This window comes from Cydia strobilella, chromosome 14 (genome assembly GCF_947568885.1).
Source record: "Cydia strobilella chromosome 14, ilCydStro3.1, whole genome shotgun sequence".
NCBI classification, from domain to species: Eukaryota; Metazoa; Arthropoda; class Insecta; order Lepidoptera; family Tortricidae; genus Cydia; species Cydia strobilella.
Window position 1 is genome coordinate 16305632 of NC_086054.1, and position 19669 is coordinate 16325300.

Here is a 19669-nt window from a genome sequence, read left to right on the forward strand (position 1 = left end):
GGTTTTACTAAAGTCCATAGTTTAACCAACAAACACAACAATCTAATGTTCGCCTAGTCTGGCGACAATAAGTCGAGTTTGGTTGTTATCTGTTAGTTAACTAGCCACAGTTAACTAACAGATAACAACCAAACTCGACTTATTGTCAGCTAACAGGAATACTTTTAGAAGGCAATGCCAACGGCATCGCTCGCCAGAGCATCTTTTCCGATGCGTGCAGATGACGTCATATCGTACACGCATTATACGCTCCAATGCGGAACTCTGCCTGAATACCTATCACAAAACGCTTCAGACTCGGATTCGTCGAAACGTCGGTGTCCTAACAGTTGCTCTTTTACGCGCGTCAAATCTTCACTTCGTGATTAGAACTACACCTACCTGATCAGGACTCAGCGAACTGTCCCCTCCAGCGTTTCGTTCCTGGTTCTGCGCGGTCCGCTCCTGCTTGCACGCCGTGTGGTACTCGAGCCTCGTACGTTCCACCTTCTGGAGAAACTTGGCCCATGGCTTCTGCGCTTTCTTGAACGCTTCGTCCATTTCTTTCCTTTCTTTTAGCTGGATCATTGACTGTGGACAAGCAAAGACGTAAATTAGTTAAATTGTAATTATCAGCAAACGGGTAAATAATTTAAAAAAAAAATATTCTAGATTCTGATGACCTGCTTTCTTTGCCCCTTAAGAATACCTAAAACTTTGTTCTAACTACTTAAACATTTCTAGTTGAAATACCTACATTATCTGATTACATAGTAGCTGTAGTTATTCCCATTGTTATAATAATTTTATTGACATTTTCTTATTTTTCACCTATATCTATTTATCTTAATTCATCAATCATTCCATGAGCGTCTTGAAATACTACAATCGATCACAATAAAACATATCCTTACTTCGTGATGCGATTTCGAAAATAACCATAGGGGTATCTTACCGAGTCTCAATAACTTGAGAGGAGAAATAATCTCTACCGTCTAAATAGTCTAGAGACAAACTATCCGCACTATAGTCACGGTACACACATGGTATAGTTTGCCATATTTAACGTTACTCGCCACACGTGCCGCCGCATTTAAGGCAGCGATTTGCTGTGTTTGAGATTTACCTCAAGCTACAAACTTGTTGGCTCCGCGGTTAGCTGAAATAGGACTATTCCCATGTCCCGTATACATATCGGTAGTGGATCGTTCGTACGGCAGAACCAGTGTAACACTGTTATTCGATCAGTGAAAAAAAGGAGCTAGACTATTATTTCTCTCAATAACGCAGATGCACATGTTATGTTAATCGCTGATTACTGGCTCAAAACAGCCTTAACACTGCTGGGAGTACTTTTTTCTAAGACACTTGTTCGAGAAAACTAACCCATAATACCTACTCGCTTCTCGCCGATTGCCATTTAAAACTTGCCTAAATGTAACCTCTCATTTAGATAAATAGGTGCATAGGTCCATGGAAACTTTATTCAACCACAAATTACTCAGACTGTCGACGACACAATTAACGAATATACAAAATAAAACATATATAATCAAATGAATATAGCCAATTTGGTCAAGTGTCCTTTGTTGTGGTATAGAATAAGCGCTGACTCAGCAGGATTGCTGAGGAATTCACTAATTTGTATTATTGTATTCTTATTTAAAAAAACATCGGGGTAGAATAGAAGTTCTGTGTAATATTTGAAGTTTGAATATTATAATATAATAATATATAATAATAATAATAATAAAAAGCCTTTTTATTTTCTTATCAACTACTTACACTTGGTAACACTTAATATTGTTAATTTATTTTAATTAATATATATATGTTTACTATTTAAAACTTATTTTACTCGGTTAGTATAATTATTTTACTTATTTTTATGTTTATGTATTTAAAACTAAAAGTTGATAGAAACCCCACTTTATTGGGTAAAGGCCTCCTCCAATTTGTTCCACTCGTCTCTGTTTTTTGCCTTATTTAGCCATCTTAGACCGGCCGTGGCTACTATGTCGTCGCTCCATCGCTTTCGTGGTCGTCCTGCCTTTCTTTTTACGTCGGGACCTTTCCATAGAGTCGCTTCTTTTGTCCACCGTTCATCTGTGTATCTTGCTACATGGCCGGCCCATCGCCATTTTATTTTAAGTGCATATTTTAGTGCATCTGTGATTTTCGTTTTGTTTCTTATGCGTTCACTTCTGACTTTATGTATTTTCCTTAGCTTTAGCATGCTCCTTTCCATCGCTCGTTGAGTAGTGGTTATTCTGGCTTTCGTCTTTACCGTGTGACTCCAGGTTTGGCAGCCATATGTTAACGCCGGCAAAATATTGGTATCCATCACTATTTTTTTCATGTGTAATGGGTAGTCTCCTTTAAGAATCTCTTTTAAAGACCAGTACTTTTTCCAGCTTAAGGCTATACGTCGTTCTATTTCGTCTTGTGTATTGTCATTGCTAAAAGAAACTTCTTTTCCGAGGTATATGTAGCGCTCCACGTATTCTAGAGTCGTATGTCCCAGATTAATTGGTTGTTGGAAGCTATTTGTCATAATCTTTGTTTTGCTCTCATTCATCTTCAATCCTATTTTCTCGCTTTCTTCTCTGAGGGAGTTAATCATTATTTCTAATTTTTTGCTGGTGGAGGCGAGTAGAACGATATCATCCGCGAACCTGAGGTGGCTTAGGTATCTGCCATTTACTTTTATTCCCTCCTGTTGCCATTTTAGCTTTGTGAATATGGTCTCTAATACGGCAATAAAAAGCTTCGGTGAGAGGGGATCCCCCTGTCTCACGCCTCTGCATATCGAAATAATATCTCCTCTCGCTTCCAGTTTTACTCTACTAGTGCTATTATTATACAAGTGTTTTAGGACATTAATGTATTGGATATTTATTTCGGCTTGGTAGAGCGCTTCCCAGATAGAGTCGTGGGAGATGGTATCGAAAGCTTTCGCGTAGTCGATGAAAGCCACGTATAAAGGTTGCTTAAATTCTCTATGTTTTTCTATTATTTGTTGCATCACATGAAGATGATCCGTTGTTGAAAAACCAGAGCGGAAACCAGCTTGCTCTATAGGTTGAATGTTTTCTATTTTAGCGTTTATTCTACTTAGTAAAATTGATGTGAACAGTTTATATATAGTGGATAAGAGGCTGATCGGGCGATAGTTAGCAATATCTTTGGAGTCGCCTTTTTTATACAATAAAACTATTTCAGAGCTTTTCCATTGTGCTGGCGCTTCGCCTGTGTCTAGGACCATATTGAAGAGCTTTGCCAAAAACGGGGTAAGTTGGGATTTTCCAAGTTTTAGAGCTTCGTTTGTAATACCGTCCGGCCCCGGGCTCTTGTCCATTTTTAGTTTTTTAATGTGAGATAGTAACTCTATTGACTCTATGGGCTTAATGGTTTCGTATTGGTTTGTCGCTCTAGGTGGTTCGATTTCTTGCAAGCTTTTATTTTTTTGGCTGTATAGCTCTCTATAAAATTGAGTTGCGTTGTTTATTATGTCTTTTCTTGTTTTTGTCTCTTTGTCGTTAGATTTTAAGCTTTGTATCCAAGTTTTTTGAGTATTCAGCTCTTTAAAAGCTCTTTTTGTGCTTCTATAGCATTTTAAGTTTTTCGTTATAACATTTTTTCTGTAGAGCTGGTAATCTTTCCTTAACGCTTTACTAGTCATTTTAAATATTTGACTGAGTTCTTGTTTAGCTTCTTTTGACTTTTGTTGCATTTTAATTAATTCCGATCTTCTTTTAATTAGTTCTTTAGTTTTTTGACTTATGATTCGATTTTCTCTTGTTAAATTATTTTTATTATTTATTTGTAAGCTATTTTTGATGGCAGTTTCTATTGCGTCGTAGAATGTTTGTAGTTGTGTGCTTTTTGGACAGGTATAGAGTTCTTGTAAGTTGTTTTCTAAGTTTTGCAGATATAATTCGATCTCTTTATCCGTTTTAGGTCTGTTACTTGTAGATTTGTAGTTAGTTCTGCTCTTTTTCATAGCGTTGTTGATTTTCCAGGTAGCTCGTACTAGACGATGATCCGACGGAAATGCCACGTTGTTTAGAACTTCTATATTTATTACGTTTTTTGGTTTGTTTGTTAAAATATAATCAATTTCGTTTTTCGTTTTCAAATCAGGGGAAATCCACGTCCATTTTCTTTTGTCTTTCTTCTTGAAATATGTGTTCATGATCTTTAGCTTGTATTCGTTTGCGTATTGTATTAATATTTCTCCTCTTGCATTCCTTTTCCCGTAGCCATATTTGCCCATAATGGTATCTTCATTTTCTTTTGGTAGACCGATCTTTGCGTTAAAGTCTCCGATGACGATCAGTTTTTCACTAGCGATCTCGTGTGCCTGTTCTAGCGTTTCGTAAAAGCTGCTGATTTCTTCGTCTGTCGAGCTTTCCGTGGGGGCATATACTTGTATTATAGAGAGTATTTCGTTTTGATAGTTCAATTGCAGAAGTGCTACTCTGTCTGAGAAGCCCGTAAAGTTGTAGATACTGTTTTTATGTTTTTTGTTTATTAGGAAACCGACGCCATGCGATCCCTGTGTTTCGCCTTTGTAGCAAAATATATAATTATCCATTTCTTCTATACAGCAGCCCTTTCTTCTCACCTCTGCTAGGCCTAGAATATCAAATTGTATCTTCTGTAAGGCATGAGTAAGTTCGATCATTTTTTCTGTAGATAGTAGTGATCTGACGTTATATGTTATATTATAATATCTTGAGTAAATTTCGCTCTCAAGCGTTGGGAATATATAGGTACAGCCTGTTTGGCAAACATTAACGTGGTCGTGTGGTCGAACGTTAACTTTATCAAGCTAATTTTATAGCCAAGTTAATTTGCAAGGAACTTTCCAAGATATTCGTACGTTACTTGAGAGAATGAATAACAGGAAACTGGAGAACACGATTTATATGAGTCCTGGTTAACAATTTGAGTTGTATTAACACTGGGTACTCATACTCATATTATTTATTATATTTCTAATAATATAACAGGTTAAATACGTATATAATAATAGCCTTTATTTACAATCATTCTTTAAATATAGTTACAATAATCTTATTTATTTATTTGACACCGGTACGTGAAGATTGTCTTGCTGTCCAGCATAGGCCTCCCCTAGAGTACGCCACTGAATGCGATTCAGCGCTTGTCTTTTCCAAGTAATTCCCGCTATTTTCTTTATATCGTCTTCCCATCTACTTCGTTGTCTCCCTTTTTTTCTTTTGAATTGTCTCGGGCACCACTCTGTTACTTGCCTAGACCATTTATCCTTACTACTTCTAATCATATGGCCTGCCCACCTCCATTTTAGTTTTTTAATGCAATAAGTGATATCTGTAATTCCAGTTTTGTTCCTTATAGCATCTAGTCGTATTTTATCTCTTAGTTTTATGTTTAGTAAGCTTCTCTCCATACTGTGTTGGCAAGTTTCTAATTTACGTATGCTATGATTAGTTAAGCTCCATGTTTGGCATCCATATGTCATTACAGGTAGTATACATGAATTAAATATTTTGCTCTTCGCTTTCATTGGTATGAGAGGGTTTTTTACTACCTCCTTGAGAGACCAGTACCTTTTCCATGCCAAAGTGATTCGGTTGTTTATTTCTTTCATTGTAAGGTCTATTGGCGATATGATCTGTCCAAGGTATGTGTATTCGTTCACATAATCTATATTTTGGCTGTTAACAATTATAGGGATGTTTTCCGAGTTTGACATTATTTTAGTTTTCTCAGTGTTCATTGATAGCCCTACTTTATCACTTTCATACACCAGTTGTTTTAACATCTTTTGTAAGCTTTTTGGATCTTCAGAAATTATTATTAGATCGTCTGCAAACCTCAAGTGGTTTAGTCGCTCTCCATTGATATTTAAACCGTAATTTTCCCACTGGAGACGTCTAAACACTTGTTCTAGAACAGCTGAGAAAAGTTTTGGTGACAAAGGATCGCCTTGCCTTACTCCTCTTTTTATCGGGAAATATTCTCCATCTCTTTCAGTTCGTATTTTTGCTTTCATGTTCTTATATATGTTGGTAATCAGTCGCACATACTTTTCCTCCACTCCTTGTGTTTCTAAAGCTTCCCATATTGTTGCGTGTTTTAAGGAGTCAAATGCTTTGTTATAATCCACGAACGCAAGGTAAAATGTAATATTGTATTCTTTACATTTCTGGATTATTTGTTTTATCGAATGGATGTGATCTATTGTTGAGAACTCACTGCGGAAACCTGCTTGTTCTTTAGGCTGGTTTTCATCCAGAGTTTTTGTTAAACGTTCTAGCAGTACCTTAGAAAATACTTTGTACACATTGGACATCAGGCTAATGGGTCTGTAGTTGGCTATATCATCTTTTTTACCTTTTTTGTGTAGTATTATTATAGTTTTCTAATAATATAACAGGTTAAATACGTATACAATTTATTTATTAACTGTAAATGGGTAACACACAACACACATACAACATATATAACATTGGGTTATGATGTTTTAACACTGAACTGTAGGCTGAAATAAACATAGTGACAATATTTCCGAGCATAAACTAAAACTTTTTGGAAGAGGAATGTTTAGTTTTATACCCAGCCTAACACATATTATAATTTATTTTTAGTCTTGTTAGAAAAGACGCCTAAGGCCAATCCTAATAGGTGTAAGGTAAGACATTCCAATGTTACATACAAATTTTAGACAGAAAGAAAGAAAGAAAGAAGAGAATTTATTCAGTTTAAGTATGTAGGTATGTTTGTGTCGTGTGTTCCATATCGTCGCAAAGCATAATAAATATTAATAACGCTTTTATGATTCGTTTTTATGACGCAGGTGACAAAGGCTACATTTTGAACTGAAAAGGTAAGTTTTGAAAGTGAAAGAGGTTTTTATTTCTACGAAAAACATGTTCATGTTAATGTTTTTCATACGCTTTATTACCTAATTATATTAAGCTTTAAAGGAAATGGTGTAAATGTTGGTACCTATAACTTCACTTTTACGTCTTCCTGTAAATGGTAGTAATCTTAGAATACTGAAATTTCACTGCTAGTGCATTATTGCAATAAAACATGGCGTTAAACGTGCTTCAGATGTTTGCGTTTGTACCTACAGTTTACAGCAATATTAACTTACCGACGAGAAGGCAAACATATATGTAATATTGTCTTCCGTTACCGCGATAGTTACTCATAAAATAAACCAATGAAATCGAATTATATCGCTTTATTGAATTTATAATCCCGACGTTTCGAACCTTTTACAGCGTTCCTAGTCAACGGGTGACTGACCCGGGGTTGTAGTTTTTCCTCAGTCACCCGTTGACCATTCCATCTATCTTCGTTTAATTAGATACCTACTCGGAAAACTCATAATGACATCTAACCACTTGTTCGGACGGTTATTATACACGAATATGTTTAATGATATTTCCGGCACTAAAATAAATAATATTGACTCAGATCTGTTTCAACAATTCGGCTACCCGTCTTATTTATTTACATTTCCAGCACGTCTAATGTTGATTTAAGAGGGAGAATTCCAGAAGCAAGTTTAATTAAGAACGTTCGAGAACGTCTGTGTTCTCAAATGTCTGTTGCGAACTGTCTCCTTGTGAAGCGGGAATTCGGACTAGAACTTTTGATTAATGGAACTTGGTGCTGGATACATTAAGTGTTTTGCCATTTTCAACAGAAACACTGTCATTGTCTGCATTAATAGTTATTTTTATTTGTTTTACCAGCGGGCAAAGCTTTTGTTCAACTTAACCTCTCGTGATAATATTGACACGACACCAACGCGAGGAAAAGATTAACTAATAATAAATTAAAATCTAGAATTTGTCAGTCAAGTGTCAGCCAAGTATAGTGTAGTGACTAGAATCAACAAAATTCTTACCTCTTGGCTAGGTGTTGTAGAGCAAGTCCTCAACAACCCAACAATCTTAAAGAACCAAGCCCATCAAAAACATGTACCTACAGGATGCTTATGACTTCTTCTTCCTCGCGTTATCCAGGCATTTTGCAACGGCTGATGAGAGCCTGGGGTCCGCTTGACAACTAATCCCAAGAATCGACCTAGGCACTAGTTTTTACGAAAGCGACTGCAGACTGACCTTCCAACCCAGAGGGGAAACTAGGCCTTATTGGGATTAGTCCGGTTTCCTCACGATGTTTTCCTTCACCAAAAAGCAACTGGTAAATATTAAAGGATATTTAGTACATAAGTTTCGAAAAACTCATTGATACGAGCCGGTGTTTGAAGCCGCGACCTCCGGATTGAAAGTCGCACGCTCTTACCGCTAGGCCACCATCGCGTATGTCATTTTTTTAAATTTAATATCCTTAATTATTGTGCCGTAAGGTGTAGTACTTACATGTACTCTGAGGGTCTACTAAGAAACACTTCGTTCGTTCATTCTTTTATTTTCCTCTATCATTCGAATATGCAAGAACGAAAAGCAAATTTCCATGAAAACATCAACTTTTTCCCCTTACGAAACGCTATGGCAGCTACCCTAATAAAACCTATTAGCTGCTAAGAAACACTACCAATCTTAATCTGTTTTTCTTTAATGAGCCATTAAGTGGTGGCAACTGTCTTGGTTTATGAATTATGTATAAGACCCTAGTTACAAGAAACATGTACCGTTTGTGCTCTAATAAACATTAAAGCAGAGTTATGATATTACAATGCTGTCAATGCTAATAATTAATTTCCTAATTTTACTTCTCGCAAGTATTAAAAAGGTGGTGTCCCTTACGAAATATTTCATGGAATGCTCAACGAAATTTCGTCTTTCATGTGTGTCCTCTGTATACGCAAGGGTGATTCCTATGATTTCCATAGTAACTATAAACGCGTGAGCATTAATGTCAAGGTCGCCGTGACATCGATACCCCGGTAGCTCCGTCCTTCTGACTGCGTATTTCCTGTCTCTTTGCTGTTTATTTTCATTGTTCTGTTAAACTGGTAAACAGAATTATGCGCTTGTAATTCTAGAGGGCATTTATAGTAAAATAGCCTTGGTTACTTTACCTAGTTTGAGGTTCTGTGCGATTACCTGTTACGTAATCATTTTGAAGCAGGGGTGGTGGTTCAAAAATAAATATGGCCTTAATAACGTCGTCTCCGTTTACTACGAGAAACTGCTTGCTCTCATACAAAACGGAGAACGATCTCGAGAACGGCACAACTCCAACTACGGGCCACGTTCAGGTCACCGATTCTTTATCGGAGACCGGATTGTTTGAATCTGGAATCTGGATATTTTTACGGGCCGTAGTTTGAAGACTCCTTGGTTAGACGCCTTGTCCACCACCTTGACTTCCTTTAAGGGGTTTTTGGAGTAAACTTCTTTAGGCGCGACTAGTGGGTAACTCAGATATTTTTTTCTGACGGAAGTAACGCTCAGTAGTGACACGCACAATAGTACACGTCAAAGCCAACAGCGATAGACGTCATCGTCAAAGAAGATCGCGCGTAAAGAATTCACGCACACACTTTTTTTTTTGGCTTAAGACTATTGTTTCTCAATCACGTGTGTATAATTCTGATAATGTCGTGACGGGTGACAAGACACGGGACATGACACGACAGGGCGTGACGCGGCATACATTACGAGTGTTTACATGCCCGATGGGACATGGGACAGACTATTGAAAGGTTATGGACCCTTAATAGCTTGGACACTTCCTATTTGTTCCATGGAATATAAACTCATATGCGTCAGTTATAGCTCGTAAAAAGTAACAGTTCTTTGGGACTGAAAAAGGAAAAAAAAATTACACATTTTCTAATTTCGAATGCCTTACTATGATACTTTGTCGTTTAATCCAACGTAACTTAGCAAAGTCAAGATACTCGTAATACCTAGTCGGTCGGTATTAATTAGTATCTAAAGTAATTTCGAAGCATAAAAAACATAACAATAATAGGTAAATTTATTCGTTTAGGTAGTTTATTTTTTATATTATTTTATTTTATTTATTTGGGGCATCAACAGCAATACAAAAATTAATACAAATCATAGTGAACAGAAAACATAGCCAATAACAGATGTCCACAAAAGTACAATTAACATGCAATAACTAAGTGGAAACACAAAAAAAAGAAGGGAGTAAAAAAGCATTCTATACAAACTAGATATGGCTTGCATAACATGTGTACGTGTGTGTTTTGAGTGATTGTGTGTGCGTGTGCGTGTTCGTGTGTGTGTATGTGACTGTGACTGAGTGTGTAATGGAAGACGGAAAGATTAGGGTGTGTAATTATTTACCTAGTTAGATTTCGTCAATTGTCGTCGTTATTTTTAGATTTCAGTAGCAGTGACTGAACTCGTTTTTTTTAAAGTTGATTTTGTGCAGTCGAACAAGTCGATACTACTAAATTGTTTATTATAAAGTTTTAGAATACGATGAGTTGGATCCGTGATCCCACAGTATCGGGGCAGCGGTAAACTAAAACGGAGACAGTTGGACGACCGCCGTCACATAAGAGTGCCAGCCAGAAATGTATATATAGTTATGTCCATAATATGTAGCCCGACAAAAGGCGGGAAAGAGGGAGACTTTTCGGGGAGGCTATTGAAAAAAGGTCAATATGACGTTAAATTTCAGGAAAATTCTAATACCATTCTAGAACAAAAATTTGGTCAAAACGAAGTTGAATTTCAAGATAATTGTGATACCATTTTAGAACAAGTGCTAACCACGCGATAACGACACGTCTCGATCAAGATAAGTAACGTGCGATAACATCACTCGGAATTTGACGTCCCGACATGTATCAGAGATTGCTTATCGGCATATATGTGCGTTGTGCGCATTTGTGCAACTCGTGTGTCGCGTGCAACAGATCGCATTCGAATTTCGACTTTATAAGGTTTATGGAAGGTCTGTTTTAGCTTAATGGAGGTAGTGAGTGTAATCCAGTAGTAGGAAATACGTAGGAAAGATAAATAATTTTGGACTGTTATCATATTATTAAACATACTGCATCTAGTAAATCACCATCCCGAGGTCATGATCTGGAATAGCAAAAAGTGATGAAGATGGTAATGATGAACTAGTTTTCCAATGGGACTAATATGAAAATCACGAAAAAGTATATGTGGGTTTCAGTTACTCAGAGCTCTCGAGGTTTTATATGGCATAGCTGATTTTATTTCCGTGAATTCCTGGTTGATTCCTTGAAAAAGTAGTACAGTATACCCTTCATAACTTTTTGACAATTAATTGCACATTCTGTAGGCAACTGCATATTTGTCTATTATCAACATCAATGACATTTCGGTGTATCACTAAGAACCAGTTAACTTGATGATAATTATAAGAATACTTGGAAGTTTTCCTGGCAAAAAACAAGTCCTTGAAAAAATTTAACATCGACATAACTGTTATCGTGTAAGTGAGCCTTTTATTAAAACACAATCATCTGCAGATAACTGCAATGGATCATCGGTTGATATAACGCTGATATCATCTCAAAAGGAATCATGACGACCTGTAATGGGGATGCCATCATTATTAAGTCATCTCGTTATCCTGCCTTATTAAGTTTTTCTAGTAATATAAGATAGTGATCTGTTGATGGAAACCTAAGATGGCCATAATAAGGCTCTATGTTCTATCGTATATCTATACTAAGAGGCCCGTACTAAGGTCAACTCCGATAATTGATAAAACAAAGCAATGTCATAGTTTGTGGTCTTTATTTTATACTATATACTCTACACCTTAGTCAAAATATGTGGCTTGGCCGTTTCGTTACTACAAGAACTAAGTATTGTAATAAATAATAATGTTTAAAATTTTGTTGTAAATGTATAAGCAAATGTTAGAATATGTAAATATTATCAGTATTGTAATTTCACTATGTACATAAATATGATTGTAATGTAATCTTGACCTGTAAAATAATGATTTTTTGGATTTTACCAATAAATAAAGCAATCAATCAAATGAATAGTGAATACATTTATTATCATCTTACGCCCATGTGACGGTAGCGAATCGGCCAACCCACATATTTTGACTAAGGTGTAGAGTTTGTGAAATTATGGCTTGTAGAGTTAGAAGCTTGGCTCTACAAGAGATCTAATAAGTTTTTGACAGTGCGACCCTTATGGTTTCATCCTGGCAACATTTTATATGAAAATGTTTTTGGTGGGATATTGTTTTCGCTTACCGGGATTGTTACTCTATAATTAATTTAAAATACATCAACGGGATAGGTATTGAGAGAAAATATATTCAACCCCAATTAAATTAAGTAAAATCTTTAGACTTTACAAGGAAATGTCTTAACACGAACATTAATTACTTACGGCAATTACTTTAGAAGAACAGACAGTACTAGTAAAGATGGTAACGGTTCACGGTTAAAATATAAGTAATGCATATGTAACGTTCGTGCATGTCGACATCAATTTTTTTTCTTTTTAAATCGATAGTCCACGTGATTCTGAGTGGAAATAACCTAAAAGTTGATGGATAAAAAAAAAGTAAAAGTGAAAATGCGAAATGTGACTATTTCCATACATTATTTAAGTTTCGATTGGCGTTTTCTATCGAGCATTGTCGTCTTGGCTGAGCCCCCATGGGCAAGCTGCGAACAATTACTAAACCAGAATCAGATGACGCAAGGGAGCCACGCATATCATTGCACTGCATATCTGCATTTACTTTCGGAAAGCGACATTTGAATCATTTGATGAAGTGAAACTGATGAAATGAAAGCCATGTGATGTCTGTTTTGTGAAGCCGGTCGCTTTCTGAGAATTAATAATAATAATAAATAAATAAATTCTTTATTTGGCAGGCAAGAAACCCAATTATTGTTGGTGTTACGTAAAAAAATATATTTTATTTCAATTAAATTCAATCATATAGCCGAAATATTGTCGGATAAGGGCTTAAAAGCCCTGTATAGATTTTTGCGTACGTTAACAATCTATGTACAGTCGCCATCAGATATATCGGAGCGGGTCACAAATATCTGAACACGCCTTTATTGTCAGGGCGTTAGAGTGCGTGTCCAGATATTGTGAACACCCCGGCTGCTCCGATATATCTGATGGCGACTGTACATGTAATAGCATATAGCAGAGGAGTCTACGAGAAGCCTTAGTATCCGACCGACTGACCCAATAACACAGGCCACACTGCAGTTACTACAGCTACATAAATAATACGAGTACTTAGAGGCTTCGCTAGAAATTTTACAGAATTAGAAAAAACTCTGCAATGGCAATGGAGAGAGCTATGCTCGGGGTTTCTCTGCGTGATAGAGTCAGAAATGATGATATCCGCAGTATAACTAGGGTCACCGACATAGCTCGCAGAATTGCAAACCTAAGTGGCAGTGGGCGGGGCACATTGCTCGCGGAACTGATGGCCGGTGGGGCCGGAAGGTTCTGGAGTGGCGTCCGCGTACCGGAAGACGAACTGCCGGTAGGCCTCCAACGAGATGGAGCGACGACCTGGTGAAGGTCGCGGGAATTCGGTGGTTGCGAGCGGCACAGGATCGGTCGGAGTGGCGAGCCTTGGGGGAGGCCTATGTCCAGCAGTGGACGTCTATCGGCTGACATGATGATGATGATGATGATGAGAAATAACTCTTGCTTTTGCTGGGACATCAGTTACCCGCGACCAAGACCAGTCTAACCTGCGTTGAAACTATAACTCGGATATAACAACGGCATATCTCACGAATACCGGCGCGCGTGTATGAGGAATGTTATGTCAAAGAAGCGAAAGAGGTATGTCAGGATCGTAGCAAGTGGAAATTCGTGGTCTCTGCCTACCCCTCTAGGAAATAGACGTGATTATATGTATGTATATCGCATGAGAATGTGAATTTCAATAAAATATCTTCTAGTCTAGTCGAACAATCAGCGGACATGAAAAAAATTGGGATATTTAGATCATACAAGCCCTTAAGTATCAATACAAGGTATTTAGATCACTACGGTTTCACTCACTATTATTTTTAGTCGCTTTTGGCGACATGTTTCGGGCTCTTCGCGACTGAAAATAATAGTGAGTGAAACCGTAGTGATCTAAATATTTTGAAATATGTCTCACGACAGTTTAATTTCGATCAATACAAGGTGTAACAAAAATAGTAGGGATCCGTTTAAAGGCATATTTTTTTATTTCAAGAAAAAGTAGAAAAAAATCTTTACGCAAAAAATTTTGGCCTATGTAAGGAGAGTTGGCCGACTTGGATGCATATGAAAAAAAATTCGCGTCAAAAAATTATTTTTGTAGTTTTTTATAATCAGAACATGATTCCGAATATGACCTTAAACAGATAAAATGTATACAGGATATATCAAAAATAGTGGCGATATTTTTCAACAAAATTACAACAGCGCAATTTACGTTAATTTCTGCCGAACCAAAGCTGGTGTATGTCTAACCCTTTTCAGATAACCGCAAATATGTAGATAAAACGATACGTGTCGGAGGACAAACAGCCTCTCGCCCTGAACGAATAAATCGTGTCGTGGGTAGAAAAAGCCGCTTACAAGAACGTAATGTAGATCTACATCACGCATCGAGATAGTATCGGGGTATCGGCGTATCAGAGCAGAGATCGTGCGTAATCGTTTAACGCTGGATTAGCAATATTTGCACGCGCCGTGTGCTTCCGCGTGCCTGCGCCGGCGCTGTGCGTTGGAGCCGAAGTTTGAGAAATGTTTTAGTGGTCTCATGATGCGGACGCTTGGAAAACAGTTACGAGAAATCGAAGGTGGAGGACTTTATTTTACATTATTATGTTTTCTTGTAATAACAAATATGCTCTAGTTTGTCATTGTAAAATCCTGAAACCATATTGTCTTTTTGTGTTTTCGAAAATAAAAATTCTTACTACTTTAAAGCCAACCATTAAAATAATAAACGAGTATGATTATGACCGTGACTGTTTCTCAGATCCAATTTGTTTACTCCGAAATCAAGCAAAGTTACTATCCGGTATCCGGCCGGATGTTAAAATAAGGGCTGGATAGGCCGGATACTGGATAGTAATCGAATATAAAAGTAGAGGAATCTCTTCAAATCTTATAAGTACACCTGCAGTCATTTGGGTGATTTTTGGTTTAGTTTAGTTTATTTATTTCGCAATACAATGTTCGTTCTTAATGTAAGAGAATACAATTAAGCAATTACTTGTCTTATAGCAATAGCAATTACAATTTATAAGTATTCGTATGTTTAGGAGTAGTCAATATACAATGGTATATAGATCTATCATCGCATTTATCAAAAAAAAACAATATGTATCTGTTATTGCACTTTAATGACATTAGCATTTTTGACAACAGATGATAAGTATCTTAAATTTTTGCTTGAACACACTGCACAAATAACTTTCGTCCAAACGCACATCGCCAAAAACATTCCACTGATAAATACGATGATGACTCTCACAGGCCAATTCGAGTTTTAGTTATTCGATCTGTTTCTCATATGATACTGATCTATACTGATAGCAAAACAACCAAAAACATCACTTTTGACACTGGTCAAAAGTGATGTTTTTGGTTGAAGTAATGTCACTTTTGACACTAACAGATTAGTATCATACCGGAAACGGATCGAATAACTAAAATTCGAATCGGCCTGTCAGAGGGATTGTCACATTTGGCGGCGAGCCACAGATAACGCGCCTTTATGGCCATGTCATTAGGAATGACATTAGCTCGAGCAGATAAGCTATATTTGGGGCAGTGACTCTCTCAACACTGTTTTGTTGCAATCTGTCATGATAATATGATATCACGATATATTTACCTGTCTCTTCTCTCTTTCATACACCTCCGTTGATGTATGTATTTATATTTGTATCTTTCTCATGCGTTTCATCATTTTCCTAGGATTTACGCTTGGCAACCTAATCTCAAGAACAGGCGCCGGCAGCAGAGAATCCTTTCATACTCGTTATAAGCTTTACCGGATTTGTATGATAAAATGTTGGCCCCCAAAATTGAAAGGGGTAACAGGTTTTGTATGGATATGCCTAAATTATAACGAAATACACGCGGATCACGTGTAAAAAGTAGTTTATATTTGTAATTAACCGTTTTATGCAAAATGGAAAGTATTAGTTTTCCACACCGCATGAAAACACTTAAATGTAATGTGCTTAAAATATATAATATGCACTTATGGACTAATAATATATCTAGTAGCGATGCAGAATCGTGTTAACGTATGCAAGGGTATATGACCACGACCAGTGATTTGTGTCGCGGTCTTTTTGCGACTGCATCGCTTCTAAATCGCTACAAAAAGTCGCTCGACCTCCCTAAGGTTTACGGGTGCTCATGTTAACAGTCTGATCTTAATCCTGGCAGGATCGCCATGTAAGGTGTGGCGTCAATACAACTGTTGGTGTCTAAATACGAATATATTCTGTTAAAATAACGCGTACCTGCTATTATATACTACAGCTACGTACATGTGGGGGTGAGGCATAGTACACACACTACAGCCTAAACGGCTATGCAACTAATTAGTGCTTAAGATGTAACCTAAATTAGCGTTCGACTTCGCAACGTTAGTAACAGACGTTAATGTTTCTCAACTGCTTTAAACCTAGAGCGTGCGGTCGGCATAACTGACTTTAGTACCCTAGTAGCTTTGAATTTTTGATATATTCACGTTCCCGTCGCAAAGTTCTGTAACATTAAAATATTTTTATATTTTTAATAACATTATAAGACAGACGTATGCCTAATGACTTGTGGCTGCCTTGGCCTGTTGAGTCCCACAAATTGTAATGCGATTATGCGTCACGGTACACTTCGTCGGAGATGGCGGGGCGAGCTAGACACCTTTGACTTCAGAAAAGAAGAACAACAATGACTGAAAAGAAAGACAAGATACGGATAGATGGAAGAATAAGAGGGAGGCCTTTGCCCAGCAGTGGGAATAAGGGCCTGTAAATATAACAATAAAAAAATATCGTATATTCGCTACAAAAGTAACCTTTAATAAAGGAAGGTATTTCAAAAATCAGTATGCTATTATTTTATGGTCATCATCAGTTCCACTAAGCCAAATAATGAGGACATACTATTTTGTGAGGTCGGTTCTTTTTTGACAAATTTAAATTCAATTCAAGAATATTCATCTCCCATCTGCAACCGCTGTTTAATTATCTTTTTCTACTCGTCGAGTATAATCTGTGTATTACGACTTCATATGCAACACTACAACCTTACTCTTTTCAACGTTGTATAGTCTATGGCACTTCCGACTCAAGCATAAGAATTTTATCGATACGGTTTAGTCAATTATAAAATTTTTTAAAATAGAACTTCATACATTTCAGTAAAATATTTCTAGTTTAAGGAGACTCGATTCAATGCAAATTAGCCTACTTAAACACGCTGCTGCGTCGCATCTGCTTTGTGATTGGTTGGCCAACAATTGCTTCATAAGTCATAAACGCGCATGTGACACCCTTCGTATAGCAACATCCATATCCTACGATAACCGCTTAGCGTTGCTTGTTAGTCTCCATAGGCTACGGTGGCCACAATCGAGTAAAACAATTGTCTTAAAATTTAATTTAGCGCGGAGCAGGTACCAGGGCCTCATGAGTTACGAGGAGGTGTCGTTGACCAACCCGCCGGGGGCGCCGGGCCCGGCGGCCGGGGCGCGTACGAGTATGAAGGTATCGCGGGCTGCGGGAGCTCGCGTATCTTAGCTGTATACTTTTGGTTTGTTTACTTAAGTATATGATTCTACTAGTTGAAAGTATTATTTTTTTATCTCGTAGAAAAAGTATTGTATACAATAGTGATATAATCAAGCGTTTCAATCTCGTACCTTAACTTAAGCAACTCAGCAAGCTTCGTTGCTTAAACACGGTACTCGACTGAAAAGCTCTCTATTATATCACGATTGTATAAAATACTATTAATTCTATAGCGTGGTTTACTTTGTCCAAGGTTATACTTATAATAACGTCGCTAATCACGTCACTTCACGGCTTCCAGCCGCGACTAATATTATGTAATTAGTTGGTTCATAATAGATACGCGTCGCGCGTTATTATTGTCACCGTTATGTATAATTATAATATTAAGCTATGCTGCTGTACTAAGAAGGGTGTATGAAATACTGTAGGTAAATAATATTGTCTTCGGTTACCGCGATAGTTACTCATGAAATAAAACTATGAAAACGGATTATCAATATACGCGATATAATCCGTTTTCATAGTTTTATTTTACTGTAGGTAAATCTTCAAAATATATTACAAGTTCTATGGGGGCATTTGTCTGGTATTTGAATTACAACCATTTTGGCACAAAACCGTTTAAAAAAAATACTTTTAGTATGTATGTATAATACTTTAGTTGCTCCAAGGATCGGCTAAGCGACGAATGTGTTAACGGTAAACATTTCCTCACAGTGCTAATGGTAATCTCGCACCGCGAGTTAACAGTTATTATTAGCGACATAGCGCTATGTTACGTGCAATGCGATGCTTGACTATTAAGGTATTGTTGCCAAAACAATGTGTCTTAAGGACCACCCTACTATACTTTTAGTCTTTCCTTCAGAGCGTCAACAGCGAACCTCTAAATCGAAATTTTGTCTCCCTCTCTTGTCAGTATTCGAGCGAAAGAGACGCAAATGAAGAAATTTTGTTTTGTCTTCGCGGTAGACCCTTAGACCTCTACAGTTGGCATATCTGTTATAAAGTGACGGCTACAATAACAGAAGATAAAAGTACGGCAATCTTTAGCTCGCATACATACGAAAATTATGAAAGTTGTCATTTAATGTTCGGTATTATTAAGTCAGATATCACACCACAAACCTAAAATAAACTAATATAGTTGCCTGGAATAAAGATTATTTCATTTAATTGCGTGCCCAGAAGGTAATGCGTACGTAACCGTTTCTTGAATGTAATGCGTGATTAGTACTGATTAGTACTGATGATGTGAAGTGAGCCCTCACAAAACAATGTTAAATTCGCATCTTAAATGATACACTGACTATTCACCTACAAAATAACATTTAAAGTTAATAAGATGATTGCTTTTGTAACTGGATTCTGGCTTTCTCATAGTTTTATGTGGAAAGTATTATTATTTCCTTCTCGTGGTAAAATAAAGTAAACTCATTCTAATCGTACAAACTGAGTGGACGCTTCAGCGCGCGCGACCAGGCCTTCGGCACAGTGACCATGTTAAACAAATACAAACATATACGAGTAATTATGCGAGTATGTATATTATATTAGTATAAATGCGAAATTTAGACATATTAATGTGTCATTATACAAATGCGCAATACACATTTACCGGCCATCTTCAGCAACAAACGGGTACTTCAGTAATGGTGCTATAAAATTACTTAACACATTCGCACCTACGGCGCGCCTACGTTGTTTTACTGTCCATTAAGCTGGTGTTTCGGCACAGTACCATCGCCCACACTGTTAGTGTTAACTGACAGTTCGTAAACCTTATTACAAAAGGCATAACACAGATGGACAGTTAAGTGTTGCTGTTTGTATCTAATTGTCACTGGCCAGTTTGCAATATTTGTTATATGGGACGGTGTCAATTACGTGTAACATTGACACTACTGACAGTGAATCGAAGGAGTTGCTCTCGGAGCCTAGCCAAGCGACAATCATTTTATA

General features: G+C 37.1%; 1 protein-coding gene across 4 annotated transcripts in view; it reads right to left on the reverse strand.

The window, feature by feature from the left end:
• The window catches only part of LOC134747305 (protein kinase C and casein kinase substrate in neurons protein 1), a 196610-nt gene that overhangs the window by 52439 nt on the left and 124502 nt on the right, over window positions 1-19669 (reverse strand). For all 4 annotated transcript variants that reach the window (XM_063681931.1, XM_063681930.1, XM_063681929.1 and 1 more), the window contains one exon: window positions 382-570. In XM_063681931.1, the coding sequence (XP_063538001.1) occupies window positions 382-570 (189 nt within the window). The remainder of the gene's footprint in view (window positions 1-381; window positions 571-19669) is intronic.